Here is a 23,748-nt window from a genome sequence, read left to right on the forward strand (position 1 = left end):
GCTCCCTGTGATCCATTCCCCCTTACTACATCCCCTTTCCCTCCTGGTATCGCCACTGTCACCCCTGGTCCTGAGAGGTTCTTCTGTCCTAGATTCCCAGCGTTTCCAATTCCCATCTGTACCGCTGTGCATCATCTGGTCTAACCAGGTTTGCAAGGCAAAATTGGGGTCCTGGTAGGAGTATAAACATTTTTAATTGCCAAAAGGGGACGACGGTAGGCCAGTTAAATTTGGGAACCTGTGGTCTAAATTTTAAACATTTCTGTATCCCAGCACTTGACAAAGGAGTTGGAATATGGTATGTGTTCAAGAAATGTTTATTAGGGAACTTTAGGCTGCTTGTCACATGTTTTGAACATGCAATGACATGTTCTCAAGTGTGTTTAAGGGACATCGAGTCAATGATGACTCCTTGTGGGTTTCTGAGACTAACTGTAGGAGTAAAAGCCCAGTGTTTATCCCATTGAGCTGCCAGTGGTTTCGAATAACCAACCATGTGGATCTCAGCCCAACACATAACCACCTTACCTATGTAATAGCTAATAGTGATTGTGCTTTGAGGTTTACTGTACTATCTCAGTTCGTCTTTCTTATAATTCTATGAGGAAGTAGGTATTATTTCCATTTAAAGATGGGAAAATTGAGGTGTCAAGAAGTTAAGTTTATTCAAGATAACCTGCCAAGTTATTTAAGTGACTGCTTTCCACAAAAATCTCTGGTACCTATATCCTTTCAAGTAGTGTACTTAAAAAACAAACAAACAAAACCTTGTTAGGCGCCATCAAGTCGGTTCAAACGCGGGGCAACGCCCAGTACAACAGTGAAACACTGCCTGGTCCTGTGCCGTCCCCACAAACATTAGGTTTGAGCCCATTGTTTCACTTTGTCAATCCATTTTCTTGAGGGTTTTCAACTTCTTTGCTATCTTTCTATTTTCCCAAGCCTGACATCCTTTTTCAGGGATTGGTTTCTCCTGATAGCATATTCAAAGTATATGAGACGATATCTCGCCATCCTTACTTGTAAGGAACATTCTGGCTGTGCCTCTTCCAAGACAGATGTGTTTGTTCTTTTGGCAGTCTCCGGTGCTTTCAGTATTCTTTGTGAACACCGCAATTCAAGTGCATTGAGACTTCTTCAGTCTTCGTTATTCAGTTTCCAGCCTTTACATGCATGTGAGGTGATTGAAAATACCATGGCTCGGGTCAGGCTCACGATAGTCCTCAAAGTAACATCCTTGCTTCTCAACATTTTAACCAGGTCTTGTGTAGCAGATTCACCTGATTCGATGTGTCATCTGAGCTCTTTACTGCTGCTTCTATGATCATTGATTGTGGATCCAATCAAGATGAAATCTTTGACAACTTGAACCTTTCCTCATTTATCATGATGTTACCTATTGGTCCAGTTGTGAGGATTTTGGTTTTGTTTTTATTTATTTAAAAAAATCATTTTATTAGGGGCTCATACAACTCTTATCACAGTCCACACACATCAGTTGTGTAAAGCGCATTTGTACATTCATTGCCCTCATCATTCTCAAAACATTTTCTGTCAACTTAAACCCCCGGCATTAGGTCCTCATTTTCCCCCTCCCTCCCCGCTCCCCCCTCCCTCACGAGCCCTTGATAGTTTATAAATTGTTATTTTGTCATATCTTGTCCTGTCCGACGTCTCCCTTCACCCACTTTTCTATTGTCCGTCCCCCAGGGAGGAGGTCACATATAGTTCCTTGTAATCGGTTCCCTCTTTCCTACCCACTCTCCCTCTACCCTCCCTGTTTGATTTTGTTTTTTTTTACATTGAGTTGTAATCCACAGTGAAGGCTGCAGTCCTTGATCTTTGTTGGCAAGTGCTTCAAGTCCTCCTCACGACTTCCTTTAAAAAAATAATTCACATTGTTTGAAGTACTGATATAAATAAGAGTTGTCATTTTCCAGGAATAGACAGCTGACATGGTCACATTTCTGTAGAATCCTGACATAAATCTTGGTCCTTGTGACACTGAAGTCTATGTCGTTAGCTGGTAGGAAGGTGGTAGTGAACTCCCTGACTCCCTGCCGCACCCCCGGAGCGTTTGCAGAACGAGCGTCTAAGATGGACGACCTGAATGGGAAGGAAGACAGCACTTATTTTCCTAGCGCTCGCTCTTCATCTGTGGCCATTTGTCTCCGTCCCCGCAGAGGTTCGCATTGCCGCCGTGGAGGCCCTCTGCATGCTGGCCCGGTCGTCCCCGGCTTTCGCTGAGAAGTGCCTTGATTTCTTGGTTGACATGTTTAATGATGAGATCGAAGAAGTGCGTCTCCAGTCCATACACACCATGAGAAAAATCTCTAACAACATTACTCTCCGAGAGGACCAGCTTGACACAGTCCTGGGGGTGTTGGAGGTGAGCGCACCCACGTTGTCACTCATTTCTTCCCTGCGTGTCTACCAAGTGCCCCCCACTCCTCTTTGTTCTTTTTTTTTCTCCCCACTTTAAATTGGGCATTATGTTAGCCACTGGGATATAGCAATACATAAGACCGTCACAGTTAGGACTTCCCACTGCTCCCACCTCCATGCTGGGGGAGACTGGTAAAAAGGAAATGGGACTGAAACATGGCACTGCTATGACAGTGAAGGACAGTGCGTGGAGATACAGACTGTCTAACCGGAATTGGCTGAGGGGAGACCAGAGAAGAAAGAAGGCTGCAGTGGATGTGAATGAGCAGGAGGACTTAATGAGGCATTGGTCTCCCTGTTATCCTAGGAAGAAAATGACAGACGCAGGGGAGTGAAAGGAAGTCGTTAGAATGGTAGCACAGAGTTAAAGAGACTCTAATTAAGGCAGGGCCAAATAAATAAATCCTTGGAATTGATTTAACTCTTACTCTGAATATTACAGTAAAAAGGGGGTCTTGCAGACTGAATCATTCAGTCTGGGGTTCTTAACAGAGAAAAGCAATTTGCCTCAGGTCACAACTCATAAGTCGCTATGCCTCAATATGAACACAAATTTGTCTCCCATAATTCTTGGGTTATTTTTCAAATGCATCTGGGTTTTGTTTACTAGTACGGAGGTTTTTTAACGCGCTTGGGTTTTGTTTTGGTGTTCAGCTCTAACGAACGAGGTAAGCGATGTGATGCTGAGTCAGTGCACACTTGTTGCAGAATTCGGCTGCATGCTTCACAGAGCAGACTGGGGGCTTTGTGATTCCTAGTGAAAAGCAGGCTTTTGAGGAAGGCCCTCTACGAGCTGGATTGACGCAGTAGCCACAAGCTTAGCCTCAAAAAGTGACGATGGTGAGGAGGACACAGGTCTGGGCAGTGTTTCCTTCTGTTGTACACGTGTCACCATGAGCGGCCTCCACTCCGTGGCTGTGAGTTCCCGTTGAATATCATATGTGAAGTACCCCACCTATTTCAGTACTCTTTCTCTTAACCTGCTTTCTTCTAGAAATGACTCTTCACTATCTGACTTATGTACAAAGAGCTTCAAAGAGTTTGTGAAAAAAATTAAAAGATAACCATTGACCATAAGCTTTTTGAAACTCTCTTGCATGTTTATCAATTTTTGTCTTCACATTAGCATGAAGCTTCTGAGGAAAGGGATTTGATTTGATTAACTGCCATTCATCTACTGCCTGCTATACAGTATGTCCTTTTTAGAAGCTGCCACATAGTAAGAACATGAGAAGTTTTTGGATGTCTAATCATGTTTAATAAGTATTGAATGGATGAATGAACTAACTTTAAACCTCAGCTCAGAAGTCACCTCCTAGCTTAGTGCTGTTACAACAGAAGTACCAAAAGTGGGTGGCTTTAACAAACAGAAATGTATTTTTTCGTAGTTCAAGAGGCTAGACGTCGTGAGTTCAGGGTGTCAGCCGACGAGGGCTGGTCTCTGTCTGATCGAAGGGAAGGCCTTTGTCTTTTTTTCAGCTTCTCTTCCTGGGGCCCTTCACACGCCGATGGTTCATGTTCTCCCCTCTGTTTGTGCTTGCTCACTTAATCTGCATGTTCCCATCTCAGAGAATTGATTTCAGATACCTTACACGAATGCTGCCTTCTAAGCATCACGAAGACCACTCATTCCCGGTTAGGTTTTCACTGCTGGCTAGGACGTCCAACACATCCTCAACCGACTCAATGACCCCCTCGCCCCACTCCCAGCAAATGGAGGGACTCGGCATTGTACTTGTTGCAACTTGTACACTTCTCTAGCATAGCAGTGCTCTGAGTGCTGTTCTTTGTCTTCATGCAGTCTGTCTCTCCTTCAAGATAGGGAGTTTCTGGAGAGGAGGAGCCTTAGCTCCTGTTATACTTTGTACACCCCAGCCACCCCAATGACTGCTATATGTATGTTCCCATTATCCCAAAAATCTAAATGCACAGAGAAACACCAAAAAATCAATATAAAAGAATGTACAAGGCGCTTAAAATGTTTGGGAAAAGTCCATTTTTCCATAAACTTTTTGAAGCCCAATCCTCTCTTCCCTGAACCAAAGCAAGTTATGTAAGTCATTGTTATGTTAATTTTCCAAGAGATAGCATCCATATGCTAGGAAGGTTATAGAAGTAGTCACCTATGACACTTGTACATTCTAAAACAGCCTCTGTCAGACCTGGGAGTTCTGCCCTCAAAGCTGACTGCTTAGAGGTCATTTTCTCAAAGAACCCATTGCCTTGGGCATAGTGTCTCCACTAAGCTGTTCACCAAGATAGCATGAAGGTGATTCCAGGAAACCAGTTCCTTTAAAGTTCAAAAGGCCACCAAAGAAAGGGTGGGTGGCCTGGGTGAGTCATCACAATTCCATGACCCAGGAATCTGAATTTCAGGAGGTTTTGTGTTCTCATGCCTTCATATATCAATTTATTGTCAGCATGCCTTATTCTGTGTCCCATATGCTTAAGGAATTCCCATTGGCTTTCCCGAATTTATGTCCTTCTGTGACCCTTCCACAGTGATGTACACAATCTTCGTATCCTCATAGTGCTTAGTGTTGTCCTGGTTAGTACATCTGTCTCCCACTGTACGGACCTCAACAAATGTGTTTTGAATGGAGGAGCAGTACAAATGTTCTCTCTGAGGAGTGTGTTCAGCTGCAGTCACAAACTGCCTAACTGACCTCACAGAAACTGTGATGGGTTTTTCGGAAATGGTAAGTCCAAGTGTAGGCAGTCCAGGGACTGAGGCAGCTGCTTCGCGATGTTGAGGAGTCTTTTCTTTCCTTCTCCTCTGGCCTGTCTCACCCCTTGCCCTTCTTTCATATGCCCATTCCTTTCCTGCCGGCAAAAGGGCTGTTTTACTTCCTTGTCTCACAATTGAATTCCAGGCTGGAAGAAGAAGGAAGACTGACAAGCAAAGGAACAAGATCACTGTATCTGCTGCTCCTTTTAATCAATTAAAAAAAAAAAAAGGTTTCTTAGCCATCTTAGCCAGAAGATTTCTGCATTTTGTGTCCCATAGTCACCCTGGATGGAAAGAAAGATGGTTAGGAGAAGAGGGTGGGGAATAGAGGCTGGGCTACCTGATGGACAATGACTATGATTACTTTTGTTTTTTTAAGGATTCATCCAGAGACATTAGAGAGGCTCTTCATGAACTTTTGTGCTGTACTAATGTCTCAACCAAAGAAGGGATTCATCTTGCATTGGTGGAGCTGCTGAAAAATTTAGCCAAGTACCCTACTGATAGGGACTCTATATGGAAGTAAGGACGCCTCTTCAATTGCTTTGCCTAATTGCCTACTGAATCTTATAGTATGGAAACATTGTACAATATTGGCATTCTTTGGTGGGATCATCATAGCTTGATATGCCCTCAATTTAGAAACTTGACTCAGTTTAACCAAATAGTCTGCCAGGACTCTGAGTTCTACACCAAGTATCACATTTTAATTATTAATTCTTCCATTCATTCAGCAAATATTAGGTGTTTACTGTGTGTTTACTATGTACCAAGCTCTGTGGTAGGTAGTAGATGTTGAAGATGCAGAACTGAATCCATTAGATTTTGTGATTCTCTATATTGTGCTCACCAGTCCTCTTTTTGTTTGATTTTTGGTACAGTGGGCTGACATTGTAGCGATGGAGGCAGGGCTGGCATTTGTTCTACAGCTGGAGAGTTATAGTCCCTACCCCCCCAAACAAACAAGCAAGCAAACAAAAAAACCTTCTAGCTTTATACTAACTGTAACACTGTTCCTTTATCTCTGTTTGAAGAACTGTTTGCATTAATTTACTCTAAAATGTGTGTGTGTAAATGTGCTTATATGAAGGGGTCGCTCTATAGTTTTCAAAGAGGTTTTGTCAAATCAGACGTGAGAGATACATTAAAAACTAAGAACACCCTAGGACTAGTATATTGCTTGCGGTAACATTTTTGGTATCTAATTTTGAGTTTTGCCCAGTTCGGCTCAGTTCTGTGTAACTGTGTTGATTGGTGGCACAGAGCAGCACTGGAGACCTGGGGTTGTAGTGGGAATGTAGAGGATCCGTAACTGCAGTGCTGCGGAGACACAGAAGGACTGGCTCCTTTCGCTTGATGGAAGGGGCTGTTGTGAAGTGTTTCATAAAACATTCCTTTAACCATGAAGTAAGATAGGTGGACTATTTGGTTCCCTCAGATTATTTCTGTAAGGCCCTCTTGATTGGTTAACTATGGACAAAAAACTCATTAACCTTAAAGTGGTCCAGTAGATTTTGAATCACCTGTTCTAATTCTTATTTTGCCATTCACCTTGCTAAGTACTTTACATTCATAGTCTCATTTAATCTTTAGAACAATTCTAAGAGGTAATGGTTTTAATTCCATTTTGTAAATTAGAAAAACATACCTTCCCAAGGTCATAGAGTTATTAAATTCTAGATAATGTATCTCTCACTTCATAACTTTACTCAAGATCATCAGTTCAAATGTTTTTGGCTTTAAGTAACAGAAAATGTATCCAAAGTGTGTTAAACAATAAGAGCTTATTTGTTCGCCTAGTAAGAAGTCAGAGATTGGTCATTCAGCCCCTCAACAGTCAGGACTCTGCGTCATTGAGTCCCTGCAGGTCCCTTGACTTGCTCTCACTGTCCACTTGCTCTCGCTGCCCACCCAGTGGGCTGCTTCTCGCTGACTTTCCTCTCGCTCCTTGGATGAGCTCTGAAGAGACCCAGATACTGGAAAATGAGACTAGGATTGTCCTCAAACTGGGCTGACCTCCACTGAGCATTTTATGCTTTTCTGGTATCTGAATAAAATCAAATTCTCTTGGCATCGAAGATGGGGAAGTAAATGACTGTTAGATACAGAAGCCATAATATATGCCACGCCCAGCTCTTTTCTTTTACTTAGATGTTCTAAGAACCCATTTCTTAGCTGAATTAGCCAAAATCTGGAATCATTGGATGACTTTTCTGAAGTTAATAGAGTTAGCAAAGGTGGATGAATTGGCCATGAAAACCAGCTTTTCCGATTTTAATTCCGAGTGTTTTAAAACTGTGTAACTCATTGTGACATGAGTGCTCTAATTTAATTTGTTTCAGGTGCTTGAAGTTTCTGGGAAGTCGACATCCCACCTTGGTGCTCCCTCTGGTGCCAGAACTGCTGAGCACCCACCCATTTTTTGACACAGCTGAACCAGACATGGATGATCCAGCTTGTATCCTCTGTCCATGGGACCCAGCCTGCTGGCTCAGCAGGACCCTTTTTATTAATATTTAGTTTTTCATTTCTTCTAGGTTGATACCAAATTACTTTCCGTGGGATTGTGTCAATGGATACTTTTATAGACAATGTATGAGAATTCCTATCTCTTGATGTTTACAGTGGCGTTGGCCATTATGTTAAAAAAACACACAAAACTTTGGTCACTGGGGATGTGGATGGAGTAGAGAATGTTCAAAGGGCTTCAGAAGGTTCATGGAAAACTAGTATTATTATCTTTTAAATCTAATGTTCCTCAAACTCTTTCAAGCCCCTTCAGCTTGAATTTATGTTTCTGTGATTACTAGAAAATCGATGTGTCTTCATGGGAATTTATTTGTGAGTAGTTGGGGTGGCAGGCCCTGGTCAAGTTCAATCTCTTATACTTCAAAATTGACTTAACCCCATGAACTCAGACATTGCCGTTTTGGTTCTTATTTTCAATGCTGCTAAAACCTGCCCAACAATGCCAGCGTTGTTCTCAGATCACACCTTCCGACACTATGCTTACCTCCGAGACAGCCTATCTCATCTGGTTCCTGCTTTAAGGGTAGGTTGAACACATTTTTGTCCATGCTTTTTATTTAACATTGGATGCTTTATGGTTGTTAAACAGCAAAGAGGAGAATATATATTTTCTGAATCCTCTTTTGTTCATTCTCTTTCTTTCTTGGACTTTCACCCTCTTCTTTTGTAGTTTTGCTTCTGTCTCCTTTACATTTTAAGAAGATTGAGTGATTGTTCAGTGTCCCCGTGTTGATTCTGTGGTGTTAGGGAAGAAAAAGGAATCTGGATCAGTAAGAGTATGTTTTAGACCAGTTATGTCAACAAGTATTCATTTATTTTTTAAATGATAAAAATCTTTGTTGTTTTTAAAACCTAGAGATACAGAAAAAATATTTAAAAACCCATCATAATGTTCATAATAGCCATTGTTAATTGAATGCTAAGCCCTAAGCTTTCTTCTAAATTCATTTGTATTAACTCATCACTGTTGATGTAATGTTAGATGGATTTACTGGGAATTTTTACATATATTCATGTGTGTGTAAACACCTATGTATGTAAACCCACTGCAAGAGTGTCTACTCCAACCCATAGCAACCTTGTATAGGTTTTCTGAGGCTGCAGAACCTTACAGGAACAGATAGCCTCACCTTTCTTCTTTGGAGTGGCTGGCGGGTTTGAACCGCTTACCTTGTGATTAGCAGCTCAGTGTTTATTGGGCAACATCACCAGGGCTCCTTATGTGTGTATATATGGTGCAGAATGAAAACTCACATCCTCTTTGCCCTATCCTCATCCCTTTCTTCAAGGCTAACAGTTTTTAACAGTAAAATCAATGATTTATGTATAATCCTATAATACAAAATATGTTTTTAGCATGATATATAGACTTACTTGGGAATAAATCATTACTCTTCCATGAAGTGAAATATCAGAGTTTAAAAATAAATATGACTGGGGAGGGAGGGAGAGGGGAAAAAAGGAAAATGAGCTGATTCCGGGAACCCAAGAGGAAAGCGAATTTTGGGAATGATGAGGGCAACAAATGTATAGGTGTGCTTTACACAATTGATCTATGTATTGTGATGAATTGTATGAGCCCCAATAAAATGATTTAAAAAAATAAATAAATATGACAAGAGATTAAATTTAAGCACCACTCCTATGGTTTACCCTTCCCCTTCCTCCTCACCCCCGCCTCCCCCGACAGTAGCAAATACTGCATAAGTTTCTTCTCCTGACCACTTGTGCCTGTGTTGAGTAGAGCGCTTTCTCTGTTTCCCACTGCAGCTGGGGAAGAGGAGAAAGACTGTTTACTAAAGTGACCAGCTTTTTTTGTCCTATCCTTTGTTTGGCTTAAGTATTTTTCAGGTGTCTTGGTGGTTTCAAAAGATGAGCCAAGGAGTTTTGATGGAACCCTAACCCCACAATATTTACTTAGTTACCAGGTAGAAAACTAGTGTCATCAGTCCCCAGCATCATGCTGCATGAGGACCCGTCCCAGCAGTTCCTGCAGCAGAGCCTGGAGAGGGTGTGTGGCCTTCAGCACCTGGATCCTCAGGGGACCCAAGAGCTCCTAGAGCTCACCATCAGGTGAGGTCATCACTCCTTTCCTTTGACTCAGGAACTCTGCTCTTACACCAGCTTAGGGTTTTGCTTTGTAGTGGTGGTTATCAGGCTTATTTTTCTAACTGTTTTGGCGAACACTTAACACATGGTATTAGCGAACGAATTCTGTCTCCCGAAAAGATGTGTTGCAAATTCTAACCTGTGGTTATGATCCCATTTAGGAAGAGGTTGTCTTTTTTACGTTAATGAAGCAGAATTAGGATGTCTCTTGATTCACTGTTTTTTGAAATGTAAAAGAGATTAAACAAGCAAGCAACAGAGGGATGTGGCGGTGGGGGAGAGAAAGATTCCAAGACACCTGGACATCCCCAAGGATCTAGGCTGCAGAAACTGAAGAGACAGGGGCCTTCTCTGAGCCGACAAAGAAATCCTTCCCTTAGGGCTGGCGCTCTGAATTCAGACTTCTTCCTACCGAAACTGTGAGAAAATAGGTTTCTGTTTGTTACACAAGCTACTTGTGGTATTTCTGTTCTAGCAACACTAGATAACTGAAACATAAGCTTTTATGATCTATGCGTATTTGGATTAGATAATTGTTTGAACATATTTAAAAGAAAAGCTGTTTGTTTTCGTGACTGGATTGGTGAGTAGTACAAAATAGTTTCATTTCTCTTTGTTTATTGGCTAGAGTAGGTGACAAAGCAGCGGTGGCTGAAACAATAGAAGTTGGGTTCTCTCTTAGAGATCCCCCAGACCGCAGATGATCATCAGGGGCTATGTTCATTCATTCTTGTTTCTCCACCTGTCCATCATTCAATCTCTGTGTAACAAGTCAAACTCTGACCTCCTCTCCTATAGGACGAAGGACTGACCGAGAGAAGGGCATCATTACCACTCTATCCTGTTTAAAGTCACTTCCTGAAAGTCACACATTCCACTTTTTACCTGTGTCCCATTTACTAGAATATCAGTCATCAGGCCATTTATAGCAGCAAGCAGCTAGGAAATATACAGTCATACCTCGTTTTATTGTGCTCCACAGGTACTGCGGTTTTTACGGTTTTTACGTGTGGAAGGTTTGTGGCCATCTTACATCAAGCACAAATGTATTGGTGCCATTTTTTCCAACAGCAAGTGCTTACTTCTTGCCTCTGAGTCACATTTGGACAGTTCTTACAAGATTTCAGACATTTTCTTTTTTCTTTTTTTTAATCATTTTATTAGGGGCTCATACAACTCTTATCACAATGCATACATACATCAATTGTGTAAAGCGCATTTGTACATTCATTGCCCTCATCATTCTCAAGACATTTCCTCTCCACTTAAGCCCCCAGCATTAGGTCCTCATTTTCCCCCTCCCTCCTCGCTACCCCTCCCTCATGAGCCCTTGATAATTTATAAATTATTATTTTGTCATATCTCAAACATTTTCATACTACCATTGCACACATATATGCTGGGAAACCTAAAAAGTCATGTGCTGCACTTTATTCTGCTAGTGCTCTGGAACTGAGCCTGCATATGTTGGAGGCTTGCCTGTAGTCTTTCTTGAGTGACCAGGCTCCCCGGTAACATTTGTCAATTATTACTGAAGATGAAGGGGAGAAAGAATATTAGGGGACAGCCAGCAGACTTTCCAGGCCTTAACATTATTATTTTTTTTTCTGCCTTAACATCATTAAGACCAGAATGATATGGAGAGAATTGGAACCCAGTTGCCTTTAGCAAAAGCAATATTGTTTGTACTTTTGAAAATATGCTGTTATGTGTAGATTGGTTAAGATCTGTTTTTATTCAGCCCTGAAGGATACTCGTATAAGACATATTCAATTAGTAATTCTTAATGGGTGATTCCGAGGAACACTGTTAGAATAGTGGGTTACACATTGGGCTCTTTACCGTAAGGTTAGCAGTTCAAAACCACGAGCCAGTCCACAGGAGAAAGATGAGGTTTCCTACTCTTGTAAAGATTTATAGCCTTAGAAACCCACAGGGGCGGTTCTACCTTGTCCTAGAACATTGTTATGAGTCAGAAGTGACTGGACAGACTGCAGTGAGTTTGTTTTTTTGTAGTTTAATGGGTGATTCCATTCCGTGGACTTAGATATAATCAGAGAGGATTCTGCCCTTAGAGAGCCCATGTAGGGGAATAGACATAGACAAAGAAATATGATGGGTGACTAATAGTGCTCTATGTGCAGTTTACGCATGTTTTCCTGTCTGTCATTGCATTTCAACATGTTAATGAAGCAGTCCAACTGAGCTGTCTTCCACCAGGCTGTGTTTCCATACCATACTGCATTGTTTCATGTGATTTCATTCGTTCATACACTTAGCAACATTAATAGCGTTTTATATGCTAGGCCAGATGGCTGAGAAAAAGAGAAACATGCCGTGGCTTTTGTTCTCAAGGTACCTGCCATCTTTTAGAGGACCCAACTACTCAAGTCATTGATTTGGTGACTATGCTACAGTGGAGAAAACTTTTACGTAGCTCAAGAGGCAGTTGTTTGAACAGAACACGGAGATACTGTGTTGTTAAAATCAGGAAATGTATGTCAAGGTTGTGTCCTTTCACCGTATGTATTCACTGTATTTGCCAAGCAAATAATCTGAGCAGCTGCATTGTACGAAGAAGAAACGGCATAAGGACATGAGAAGGTGCATTAAGAGCCTGCAGTATACTGGTGACACACCTTACTTAGTGAAAGCAAAGAGGACTTAAAGCACATAGTGATGACAATCACAATCTACAGCTTTCAGTAGGAATTACACCTCAGCATAAAGAAAACACAACCACCACAACATCATGATAATACAGAGAAAAGATTGAAATTGTCAAACATTTCATGTTAGGTGGATCCACAACCAGCACCCATTGAAGCGGCGCTAAGGACATCAAACAACATAATTACATTGGGCAAGACCTATGTAAAGTGTTAAAAAGATACTACCTTCTGGATTGCACTGTGTCTGACCCAGGCTGTGATACTTTCAGTCAGCTCGTGCATGCAAAAACTGGATAACAAGTCAGGAAGACTGAAGAAGAATCGATGTCTTCGAATTAAGGTGTTGGCAAAGAATATTAAAGGTACCATGAACAGATCTGTGTTGGAAGAAATGTTCCACAGGAGCAAGAATGGTGAGAATGTATCTCACATACTTTGGACTTGTCATCAGCAGGGATAGTTCCTGGAAAAGGGTAAAGTCGAGGGTCATCGAAAAAGAGGAGACCTTCCATGAGGTGGATAGACACAGTGGCTACAGCAATGGTCTCAGACATCACAACGATTTGTCCTATTTCACCTAGGGCCATGATGCATTGGAGCCCGTGCAACAGCACCTAGCAACATCCTAACAGTAGCATGGTGGAGAGAAGTATAGATGAAAATTCCTGACCCGCCAGGGCAGATGAGGAAAGCCTTGGCTAGTTAGTGTGGAATGATGATTACATCAGGGTGCTAGTGCAGGTGTGGACGAGAATTCCTACTGCAACAAACGTGAAGAGCCAGGAGACCTGAGGGAGAAGGAGCCCCTCACAGAACTGGCGTGTGGCCTGATGTTTAGGCGAGTGGAGCTATGAAGTCAGATTGTGGGTTTAAGTGTGGACTTCACCACCTAATCATTACTTAATGTTAGAAGAACAGCTTATTCTTCAACTTTCATCTGAAAAATCAAACTATGCTTTTAGCTTGACCAGGAAGAAACTTACTACCAGATATTAATGGTTCACAGAGTTGTTATTAAGTCTGACCAGGTTGAATTCCCGGAATTCCCAGAGTGATTTCCACATCACTGAGCTGGGCCACTATCGGAGCTCCTGCCACGATCAGGAAGCAACCTATTGACTTAGGGGTACCACTGAGAAAGCTGCTAGTTTTAGACCATGTCTCCCACTGTGTTTCTCATCCCACCTTGTTCACTGGGAACTCCCAGGAGGGTATCTGACTGACAACCGGGTCATAGCTGGAACCTAGCTCAAGGGAGTCTGGGAAGTGCAGTTTGTAGCAGTGTACTTAACACGTGAACGAGCCAAATCCAAATAAATGTGCACAAGTTCCACACTGCTCTGATCTCTAGTTTACGTAGGGCATCTGAAGACTGGCTGGATACAGTGGTGGGAGCGAGGAACCAGAAAAAATAGAGGGTGACTGACTCTCGGCGCTTGGTGTGATGCCTAGGTGGTCTGCTGATTTACGAGTTGTCATTGAGGTCATTCTAATCTCATATGTGTCATCATAAAACTGCCACCACCTAAGGCTCTCAATGGCTGATTCTTTTTTTGTTTTGTTTTGCAAGAAGCTCACCAGGTCCTTTCTTCTTAAGCATTTCTGGGTGGACTTGAATCACCAGCCTTTTGGTTAGTAGCTGAGTGCATTAACGGTTTGCAGCCTTTGGGACACTTGGTGCTAAACAGCTATAGGCTGTTTTACTTCTGGGGTAGGCTTTCTTTTGTAGCCCAGCAGCACCCTTGCTGCACTCCTTAGAAAGTTGGCCCTTGACAAGAGGATTTGTAAAAAAATAATTTTTCAATCAATAATTTTTTTAGACGACAAAAGTTTAAGGATAGCATAACAATTCTGTTGCTCATGTGTATTCAGTGAGTCATTGATATGCTAGATGTTTATTGAGTGCTTCTGTGTGCCAGGAATAAATGCTCTAACTGGAATTCATCGAATTATAACTTTTGAACTAACTGTGTCCTGCCTACTTTTGTAAATGAGATGTAACTGAATACAGCCACATTAACATGCGTAGTTGTTGTTGAAGGCTGCATTCATGCCGCAGTGGCGGAGGTGAGTCGTTCGTTGCTGCTGAGACCACATAGACTGCAAAGCCTGAAATCTCTACTCTCTGGCCCTTTACAAGCAAAGTTTGCCAAGTCCTGCTTTAAACCAAGGGCAGCCCACAGCTCTGTAAGCTAAGGATCCAGCCTTCTTCCTATCTCCTGTGAAGCAGTGTCTAAATCGTACTTGATCTCTTCTGCTTCCCCACCCCAGGCTTAGTTTTGGAGGCGCCTGTCTGAGGTTGTTGGCCCTGAGCCCAGGAAAATCGACTCCCCTTCCCGACTCGGCCCCATCTAAATAAACATTTAGATTCTCTCACTGACAGTTTTTATCCTATTGGCACTAAAGCAAAGCAAACTGTACTAAAAGCCAGACAATTTGGTTATCAGCTGTCGGGTTTAGTAAATACTTGTTGATTTTAGTTGCCCTTACTACGAGCTAGGTTTATAAGGTGTTAATCCTCCTGTGCTTTGGGCTGGTCAGGCCACTGTTCTGGGCTCTGGTGGTCAGTGTGTTTCAAGCTTGAATGCATGTTGAGGGTGAGCAATCCGGAGAGGGAAGCAGAAGGAAAGCAGTCATTCATCAAGACCTAGTTTCCCTTAGGTGGTGCTACCATGTTACAGAGAAAAATTGAATTTTAGGGAAGTGAAGCAATTTGCTCACCAGCGAGGAAGAGCCAGCACCAGGGTCTGAGTGTAGATTTGTGTGATGACACGTGCAGCAGTGACAGGGATTTCTGTATCAGGCAGGAGTGAGGAACAGGTGATCCCTGGGGCTTTTACTAACTGAATATTCCTCTAGGGACTGGAAAGTGAAATAAGAGTTGCAGGTTCATACAAAAGGTTTTCGGATGAGGTCTAAGGTCGTACATGTACTACTTCTAGCTTAAAACAAATAAACTAACTTCTCCCTCATACATACTGCCCTTGCTCTGATCCCGGCCAGCCATGTAATCCAACCAAGATCTTTCTTGATAAGAAGTCAATTGCAGGGCAGTGAGAGCCCTGGAAGATGATCTTTATTTTTATCTTTTGTTGTCGTTATTTCTAGATTTTGACATAGCTACATTGTTTTCACTCCTGTACTTTGGTTATCTCATAGGTGCTTAGTAAATATTTGTTGAAAACTTTAGTTATAGTAGCTTAACTGGAAATGAAGTCTTCTAAGATTTTTATAGATAGAATTATCTTCTGGCCATAGCTCACATCTAGAATTACAGACTTGACACTTTTATAAGGCTGTGCTGCCCTTGAAATAACCAGACCTGTTGCCTGCCACTGGGGGAAAAGGAGACTGCTCATCTATAGACTCACAGCCTCAGGAACCCTGTTTAGGGTTGTTAAATGGTAGAACTGACTCAGTGGCACTGAGTCTGGGTTGCATGTCCTGTCTCACAATGCACTCCCTTTTTACATACGTTATGTCATTGACTTTGAGAATAGTCGCATTGAATCACCCAGTTTTTACAGTGTCTCTGAAGCATGGCTGGTGGGGGAGCTGTGCATTTACCATGTATAGATTACAGTGGCTATCCTGTCTCTCAGAGTCGATGCTGACTTGACGTGACCGGAGTAGAAAGCCCAGTCTTGCTCCCTCGAAGCTGCTGGTGGTTTTGAACTGCCAGACATGCGATTGCAGTATAATGCATAACCAGTATACCACCAGGGCTCCTTTATATCCATGTAGTATAACATAAAATCATGTAGTCATCAGAAAGAGTGAAGCAACTTTATATGAATGCTTCCTGAAATGGATTACTAGGTAATACCTCCCCACCTCTACTGCCAAAGAAGAAATGTACGGCGATGGCATATAAAGATCATAGTAAGGTAATAGAGAATAAGAGAGATAGGACAGAGAGTGAAAGAAAGGAGTCAGACACATTTCATGGTAGCATGCTCACCTCAGCCCCTCTTGGTGGTCCATGTGGAGGTGGGAGATGAGAGGACGAGAGAGGAGAGGGAAGAGGATTTATTTCTAACCAAGGCTTATATATACTTAGGAGCGTACAAGCCCCCTGATTACAGGTAAGGACATATGTCACAGGAAGGGGTAGTATCATAGGCAATACAGCAATGGGAGGGGGACGATCTAGGGGTATACACGCAATAGGAAGAGGAGGGATTAGGGGTACACATGACAAGATGAGCAGATCCTAGATTCAAATGGCAACTTAAACTTGATTGTCCTTGACCTGGGTAGACCATTTCTCTGGGCTCTCCTTCAAGAAAGCAATCCACTGTCCTTATCAGTAGGGTGTGAGCCCCATCTATGGTGGACCAGACAGTAGTCTGATTGCTCTGGATGGCTGATGCCTTCAGGGAGATCACTTCTAACCAGCTTACTTCTATGTGTGCTACAATTATTTACTATATATGTGTTGCAAGCAGTGTCCTAGGCCTGACATTTATTTGGGGGAGACAACCTGGAGAAAAGCCTTTTTAATAGCCCCCAAAGATGAAGAAAAGAACCCACCTTTTTTTGTATGTGTAGTGTATCTCTGGGAGAATTTATTAATGGTGGTGGCCTGTGGGTAGCAAGTCACAGGAATATGAATAGGGACTAATTTAATTGCATATCCTTTAGTACCTTTTGAATGCCGTACCGTAGGTGTGTGTATGAATTACGTATTCTAAATATTAAGTTTTCGAAGTCACCATTGGGCATCCCTTTCCTAGGTTTATATTTGTAGGCAGATCTGTTTTCATATTGCCATCATTACAGTATTACCTCAGTATCAGTTGTTGCTGTTCAGGCAGCTCTGACTCATGGTGACTGCACAGCAGAACAGAACGTTGCTCGGCCCGTGCCAGCTACAGTCAGTACTCTGCCTGGTAGTGGCATTGCTTTGTGAATGCCTTCCAACCGAGTGGGTCATCTTCCAGCGCTGTATCAGACTCTCATTTTTTTTAATAATCCACGGGATTTTTATTGCCTGTACCAATTAGGATGCTTTTAATTATGGATATCAAAACTGTATTTTAATGAACTTCTAAAAGGCTAATTATTTCAACTGGCTTATAAGTGGCTAATTTGTCCTACAAGAAATCAGGGGCCCAACACCGAGGTAAAACAATAAGGGCATACAACAGAACAGCAAGGGGAACAGAGCAACTAAGTCCCCAGGGAATACCAAAAATAGACTTTGGGGCCAGGGTTTGGCACCCCATCAGACTCGACCAGAAAATGCTTCTAAAGGCCAACAAACAGTCTTTGAACTAACTATAGGCTTTTCTTTGTTATCGTTTTAATTTTTGTCATTGTTGTTTTGTTTTCTTTTGTTGCTTTGCTTTGCTCTATCTTGTTTTTGTGCATGTTATTATCTCCGCAGGTCTGTCTAAATAAGATAGGCTGGATGAACAATCTGGAAGAGAAAACAATGGGACTGGCAGTTCTGGGGGGTCATGGGAGAGGGAGAGTTGGGGAGAAAGGAAGTGGTGTTAACAAACCCAGGGACAAGGGAAAAACAAGTGGTCCAAATCGGTGGGGAGGAGGGTGTAGGAGGCCTGCTAGGGCGTGACCAAGGGTAATGTAACCAAGATAAATTACTGAAACCCAAATGAAGGCTGATCATGATTCTGGGACAAGAGGAAAGTCAATGGAAATAGAGGAAAGAGCTAGGAGGCAAAGGGCATTTATAGAGGTCTAAATAAAGGCATGTACATATGTAAATATATTTATATATGAGGATGGGGAAAGATTTAGGTTTAGTATTAAGATATCAGATGGACATTGGGCCTCCACTCAAGTACTCCTTCAATGCACGAACACTTTTCTCTATTAAACTGGCATTCCATGATGGTCACCTTCCCGACACAATCGCTGAAGACAAAGCAAATGTGGTGAAGAAAGCTGATGGTGCCTGGCTATCAAAAGATATAGCGTGTGGGGTCTTAAAGACTTGAAGGTAAACAAGTGGCCCTCTAGCTCAGAAGCAACAAAGCCCATATGGAAGAAGCATACCAGCCTGTGTGATCACGAGGTGTTGAGGGGATCAGTTATCAGGCATCAAAGAACACAAAAATCATATCATTGTGAATGAGAGGGAGTGGGGACCTAAAGCCCATCTGTAGGCAACTGGACATCCCCTTACAAAAGGGTCTCGGGGAGGAGATGAGCCAGTCAGGGTGCAGTGTAGCAATGATGAAACATAAAACTTTACTGTAGTTCCTAAGTGCTTCCTTCCCCCCCATCCCCATCATGATGCTAATTCTACCATACAAATCTGGCTAGGCCAGAGGATGTACACTGGAACAGATAGGAACTGGAAGCACAGGGAATCCAGGACAGATGATCCCTTCAGGACCAGTGCTGAGAGTGGTGATACAGAGAGGGTAGAAGGAGGGTGGAGTGGAAAGGGGGAACCAGTTATAAGGATCTACATATAACCTCCTCCCTGAGGGGTGGAAAACAGAAAACTGGGTGAAGGGAGATGTCAGACAGTGTGAGATATGACAAAGTAATAATTTATAAATTATCAAGGGTAAGGGCCAGAGAAGCGGGGGGCAGGGGGGGATTAGCTGATGCTACGGGCTTAAGTGGAGAGGAAATGTTTTGAGAATGATGAAGGCAATGAATGTACAAATGTGCTTTACACAATTGATGTATTTATGGATTGTGTTGTGTTGTATGAGCCACAATAAAATGATTTTTTAAAAATTGTATGACTTAAAAAAAAATCAGGGGCAGGGCTGTTTTAAGTGTGGTATGATCAGCTACTCAGTTATATTATTATGGACCCAGTTTCTTCCTGTCTCTGGATTTCTCTTGTCCTCAGCTTTGGATTTATCGTAAGCATCACAGCGTGACTGCAAATGGCAATCAGGCTATACATTTTCTTGTTCAGCCAAATGAGTGAATGCCCACCCTCTTCCAAGGACAGAATGCAAGCCCTTCCATTTGGATTGGTTCGGCCAACTTAGGTCACATAGCCAGGGAAATGGCATGTACTGATTGCCTTAGGCCAGTCAGGATCTGCCTGTCACTGGGTTTGGGGACACCATCCTTCAAACAAAAAAGAATTTGGTCAGTGAGGAAGAAGACGAAATTGGCTAAGTAGGTAACCAGCAGTGCCCACCCATCACAGTACCTATTTTTTAAGGCTATTTTCTGATTATTTATATATATATTTATATATATACTTATTGTATGAGAAATTTGGAAAACAAAGCTCAGTTGAGCAAGGACTCTAAAGAGCACCATAATACCACTATCCAGAAAGCTCTTTGCTGTATTTTTCTCCTACATGCAGTTTTTAGGTAGGTGATATGCTTTATTACAATTTGAATTGTAATGGCTGTAGAGTATTCCAAACTGGATGTACCCTAGTTTAGCAGTTCCCATACCATTTGATATTGGAGTAGCAACTGGGGTTTAACTATAATAGTCCATATAAGAATATTATGGCGCATTAACTCTTTCATTTCTGTTGAATATTTCCCTTAGTATTACTTCTTGCCATGAAACTTTTGATTAAAATTATTGACTGTATATTTGCCTTTAGAACCTAGTTTAGTTTTGCTTTCCCAAAGAGTATCAGTTTCAACTGCTGTCAAAGTATGAGTGAACCAGTTTCATCATAATCCAGCACGAGTGCTGTCATTGAACTACCTGTGATCAATGTACTAGATACAAAGCTGTACACTGCTGTTAATGGGATCTCTGTGTTGGTGACACTCCCTTTATCCTGGGTTTAGTTTGGGGTTTTATTTACTGCAGGGATCTGCAAAGACTTGGAGAACTTCAGTCTGAATTGGCAGGAGTAGCTGACTTCTCTGCTACCTATCTTCAGTGTCAACTTCTTCTTATCAAGGTTGGTTGTGATCCACTTTGTCTGCAGTTTTGATGCTAAGAATACACTTTAATAAAGGACCTACCTTTGTTTGAGGCCATAGTAAGAAAACATGACTTAGTCAGCCACTTAGAAATGGAGAGATTACATACTTTACAGTATGTTTATATTTATCTCCAACTAAAGGAATATTAACTCGTGGGCATTTGGAGTTTTACATTTCGGAAGAATTCTTTCACGACTGCAATTAGGGCATATCAGATCATCATTTTCATTAGAATCCCAAGGATTATAAATATTTTGCATAAGGGTGGGCTTCAAAAAGTTCCTGGAGAAAATTCCATTATCTTTCCCTTCCATTTTTCCATGAACTTTTTGATACCCCCTTGTGTTTGCTAAGCAAAGGACTTATATACACTTCAAAAATATTTTCTTAAATGTTTGCTGCAGTTTGCCAGAGTCTAAAGGTTAATTTTATTGCTTTTAAAGGAACAACTTACTAGCATTTAAGACTTAAGTCAGATAATCTATGAAGTTGTTTCAGTTTATTGAGTTAAAAACCAATTAAACCAGTTCAGTAGCTTTGAGCTTTGGCTGCAGATTGCTACCACAAATTTAGGCTCAGGATTGTAGGGAACCCTTCCCACTTGATAAGCCTTTATTTTGGCTTGAGTCCCAGATGTTAGGCTTAAAAGTGATTAGTGTTGTTTGACAAATGACTGAGTCAAATTATTTTCTACTGTAAGATGTGTGAGCTCAAGCTAAATGTTATACTTAAGGGTTGTGCAGATCAGATATGCGCACACGGAAATGTGGGTGTATGCATTGTTGGGTATGTACACTGTTTGTGAAAGATAAAAGCAAAATTGGGGATTAGTTGAAATTCAAACAGCTCTTGTTAGAGAATATATTTTCACATGTATGTATGTATGCACGCCTCACTCTGGAAGTTCCCTCATGCCTGTTGAAAAGTTGCTTGGCTTTTCCAAGTCTCTGTGAAGGCTTATAGTTTAAGGGTTGGTGAAAAGCAATGTGTGGGAGACTCCCTGTCCTTGTGACTGGTTCGTCATGAGTTCCATGCCGGTGCTGCTCTTCTTCCTGGCCCCCTGGCTTCCTGTCTTCCTCATAGGGATAGAAGAAGTCCTTTGAAAAGAATTCATTTTCTGAGTGGCAAAAGGTGAGTGAGGAGGAAATTACATCTAAAGAAAAAGGAGTACTGTTTGGATTATTCAGTGTCAAGGAATGGCAGGGTAGAAAAGGTGCTCAGACTTAGAACCCAAGGCAGACATTTACTTGATAATAAATAAATTGTGGCATACCTACTCAAGAGTATATTTGATAGCCAGGGATGATTTTATCACATTATTTTATAGCATGACAAAATGCTTATGTTATGCCTGACAAAAAGAGAACAAAAGTAGTTATATTTTCTGACAACAGCTATATTTAAAAAGCATGTATATGGAAAAAATATTGAATGAATATTCAAAAGCAATGACTCCGTTAATGACAGTATGATTTGGGTGGTTTTAAACTTTCTGTACTATAAACCTGCCACTTCCAACAGGCACCACTTTCCAGTCGTCACCAACGACATGTGTTTTTGAGCGCTTGAAATGGGGGCAGTTTGAATTGAGAAGTGGTTTGTAGACTTCTTTTCAGAAAGATGTGATCCCAATTTTTAGAATACCGATTGCATGAAGATAGTGAGATAACCTATATTATTGAAATTAATATCACCTGTTTTTCTTAATATTCTTCCTGGAAACTTGAAATTATATATGTGGCTCACATTATACTTGTACTGGACAGTACTGGTTGATCTAGGCTCTCTGTCATGCTACTAATTGCACCTGTAATTTGAAGGCTCCAGAGTCTACATCAGAAATTTAGAGGAGATGCGAGAGGAAGCCATGCGAATGTATGAGAGAGCAAAGATGAGGATGAAACCCATGACTCTTTGTGATAGTTTGAATGTAGAAAGATTCAAAGAAGGAAACAGTTGGGGGTGTATCAGAAAGGTGATGGGGCTGTTTATTTAGTGAGCATGGGCAAAGAAAAAAAGAGCCTGAGTTATGGAAGAAAAGTCTAGAAAACTCAGAGTAGTTTGGTGGTGCTGGAAACAAGAGAGGCCCAGAGGCTAGGAAGCTGGTTTGACTGAACTTTCTATTGAGACTCCTTTGTGGCTTGTACTGTCTGCTTCCAAGCATTGGTGTGGAACATGGGTCTTTTGGGCCAGGAATCAAATAGAATAGGTAGGTCCCAACTCCCCATTCTCTGTAATAAGTATGCTTATTACAGTAGGCTTATTGGCTTAAAATTTGAGAGTTCTGATCATGATAGATTTTCGAAACAAAACAAAATAGAAATTTCAAATGATATCTCAGCCTTGGTGATTTCTGAGTTGCATTCTCTCATGCTATCTGTGCAGGCCTTGCAGGAAAAGCTGTGGAATGTAGCGGCCCCTTTGTATTTGAAGCAGAGTGACTTGGCCTCAGCAGCAGCAAAACAGGTAAAGTTATCATGACTTTTCTCAGGCCTCTTTCCAGGAGTTATCTACTCCAAATGAGAACCAGAGTCATTCATGTGGCTACATGACTGTTGGGGCCTCTCAGTTCCATTCTCTGACAGAAGTTAACAGTAGTAGAAGTAGCACATGCTTAGGGGACACGGACTGACATTAAACTCTAGGACTGAATTCTAGTCCCTGGTTTACCACTACTAGGCTAGCTGATACTGAGCAAGTTAAATAACCCATCTGCATTTACCTCCTCTAAACTGTAGGAGTTGAATTAGATGATTTCTAAGGTTCTTGCTGTTCTGAAATATTATCTGCTTATATTCCAGAAATACAAACATCTAATACCGTATATACTCGAGTAAAGCCTGAGTTTTTCCGGCACATTTTTTGTTTCTGTATAAGAAAGAGCTTTAAATAAAGAATAATTGTATATTATGAGAACATCCCAGCCCAGATCAATTCTATAAGTCCAGTATTAGCCCATATGCCTAGTAGCAATCTATAAATTCCTCTTCAGACTCACACAACACATGCAATGACGCCAAATGCAGGAAGATCATAGGCTAGTAGGTAAAAGGTTTTGTGGATCCAGTGGAGGTGGAAGCATCTCAGCACTGGTGTGGATTTCCACGTGGCTCTTCCAGCTCCAGGGCTGTAGCGTAGCGCCATGTGTCTTTTTTTTTTTAAATCATTATATTAGGGGCTCATATAACTCTTATCACAATCCATACATACATCAATTGTGTAAAGCACATTTGTACATTCATGCCTTCATCATTCTCAAAACATTTGCTCTCCACCTACCCTCCTGGCATCAGCTCCTCATTTTTTCCCTCCCCGCTGCCCCCTCCCTCATGAACACTTGATAATTTACATATTATTATTTTGTCATATC

General features: G+C 41.6%; 1 protein-coding gene across 1 annotated transcript in view; it reads left to right on the plus strand.

Moving 5' to 3' along the window:
• INTS4 (integrator complex subunit 4) overlaps positions 1 to 23,748 on the plus strand; it is a 108,765-nt gene that overhangs the window by 56,621 nt on the left and 28,396 nt on the right. The window contains exons 11-17 of the mRNA XM_004708938.2: positions 2,184 to 2,389; positions 5,553 to 5,695; positions 7,516 to 7,631; positions 8,092 to 8,225; positions 9,624 to 9,775; positions 20,260 to 20,353; positions 22,764 to 22,844. Coding sequence (XP_004708995.1) covers positions 2,184 to 2,389; positions 5,553 to 5,695; positions 7,516 to 7,631; positions 8,092 to 8,225; positions 9,624 to 9,775; positions 20,260 to 20,353; positions 22,764 to 22,844 — 926 coding nt within the window. The remainder of the gene's footprint in view (positions 1 to 2,183; positions 2,390 to 5,552; positions 5,696 to 7,515; positions 7,632 to 8,091; positions 8,226 to 9,623; positions 9,776 to 20,259; positions 20,354 to 22,763; positions 22,845 to 23,748) is intronic.

The sequence above is a fragment of the Echinops telfairi genome, unplaced genomic scaffold (assembly GCF_000313985.2).
Source record: "Echinops telfairi isolate 266 unplaced genomic scaffold, ASM31398v2 ScPeMD7_1713;HRSCAF=2227, whole genome shotgun sequence".
Taxonomy (NCBI): Eukaryota; Metazoa; Chordata; class Mammalia; order Afrosoricida; family Tenrecidae; genus Echinops; species Echinops telfairi.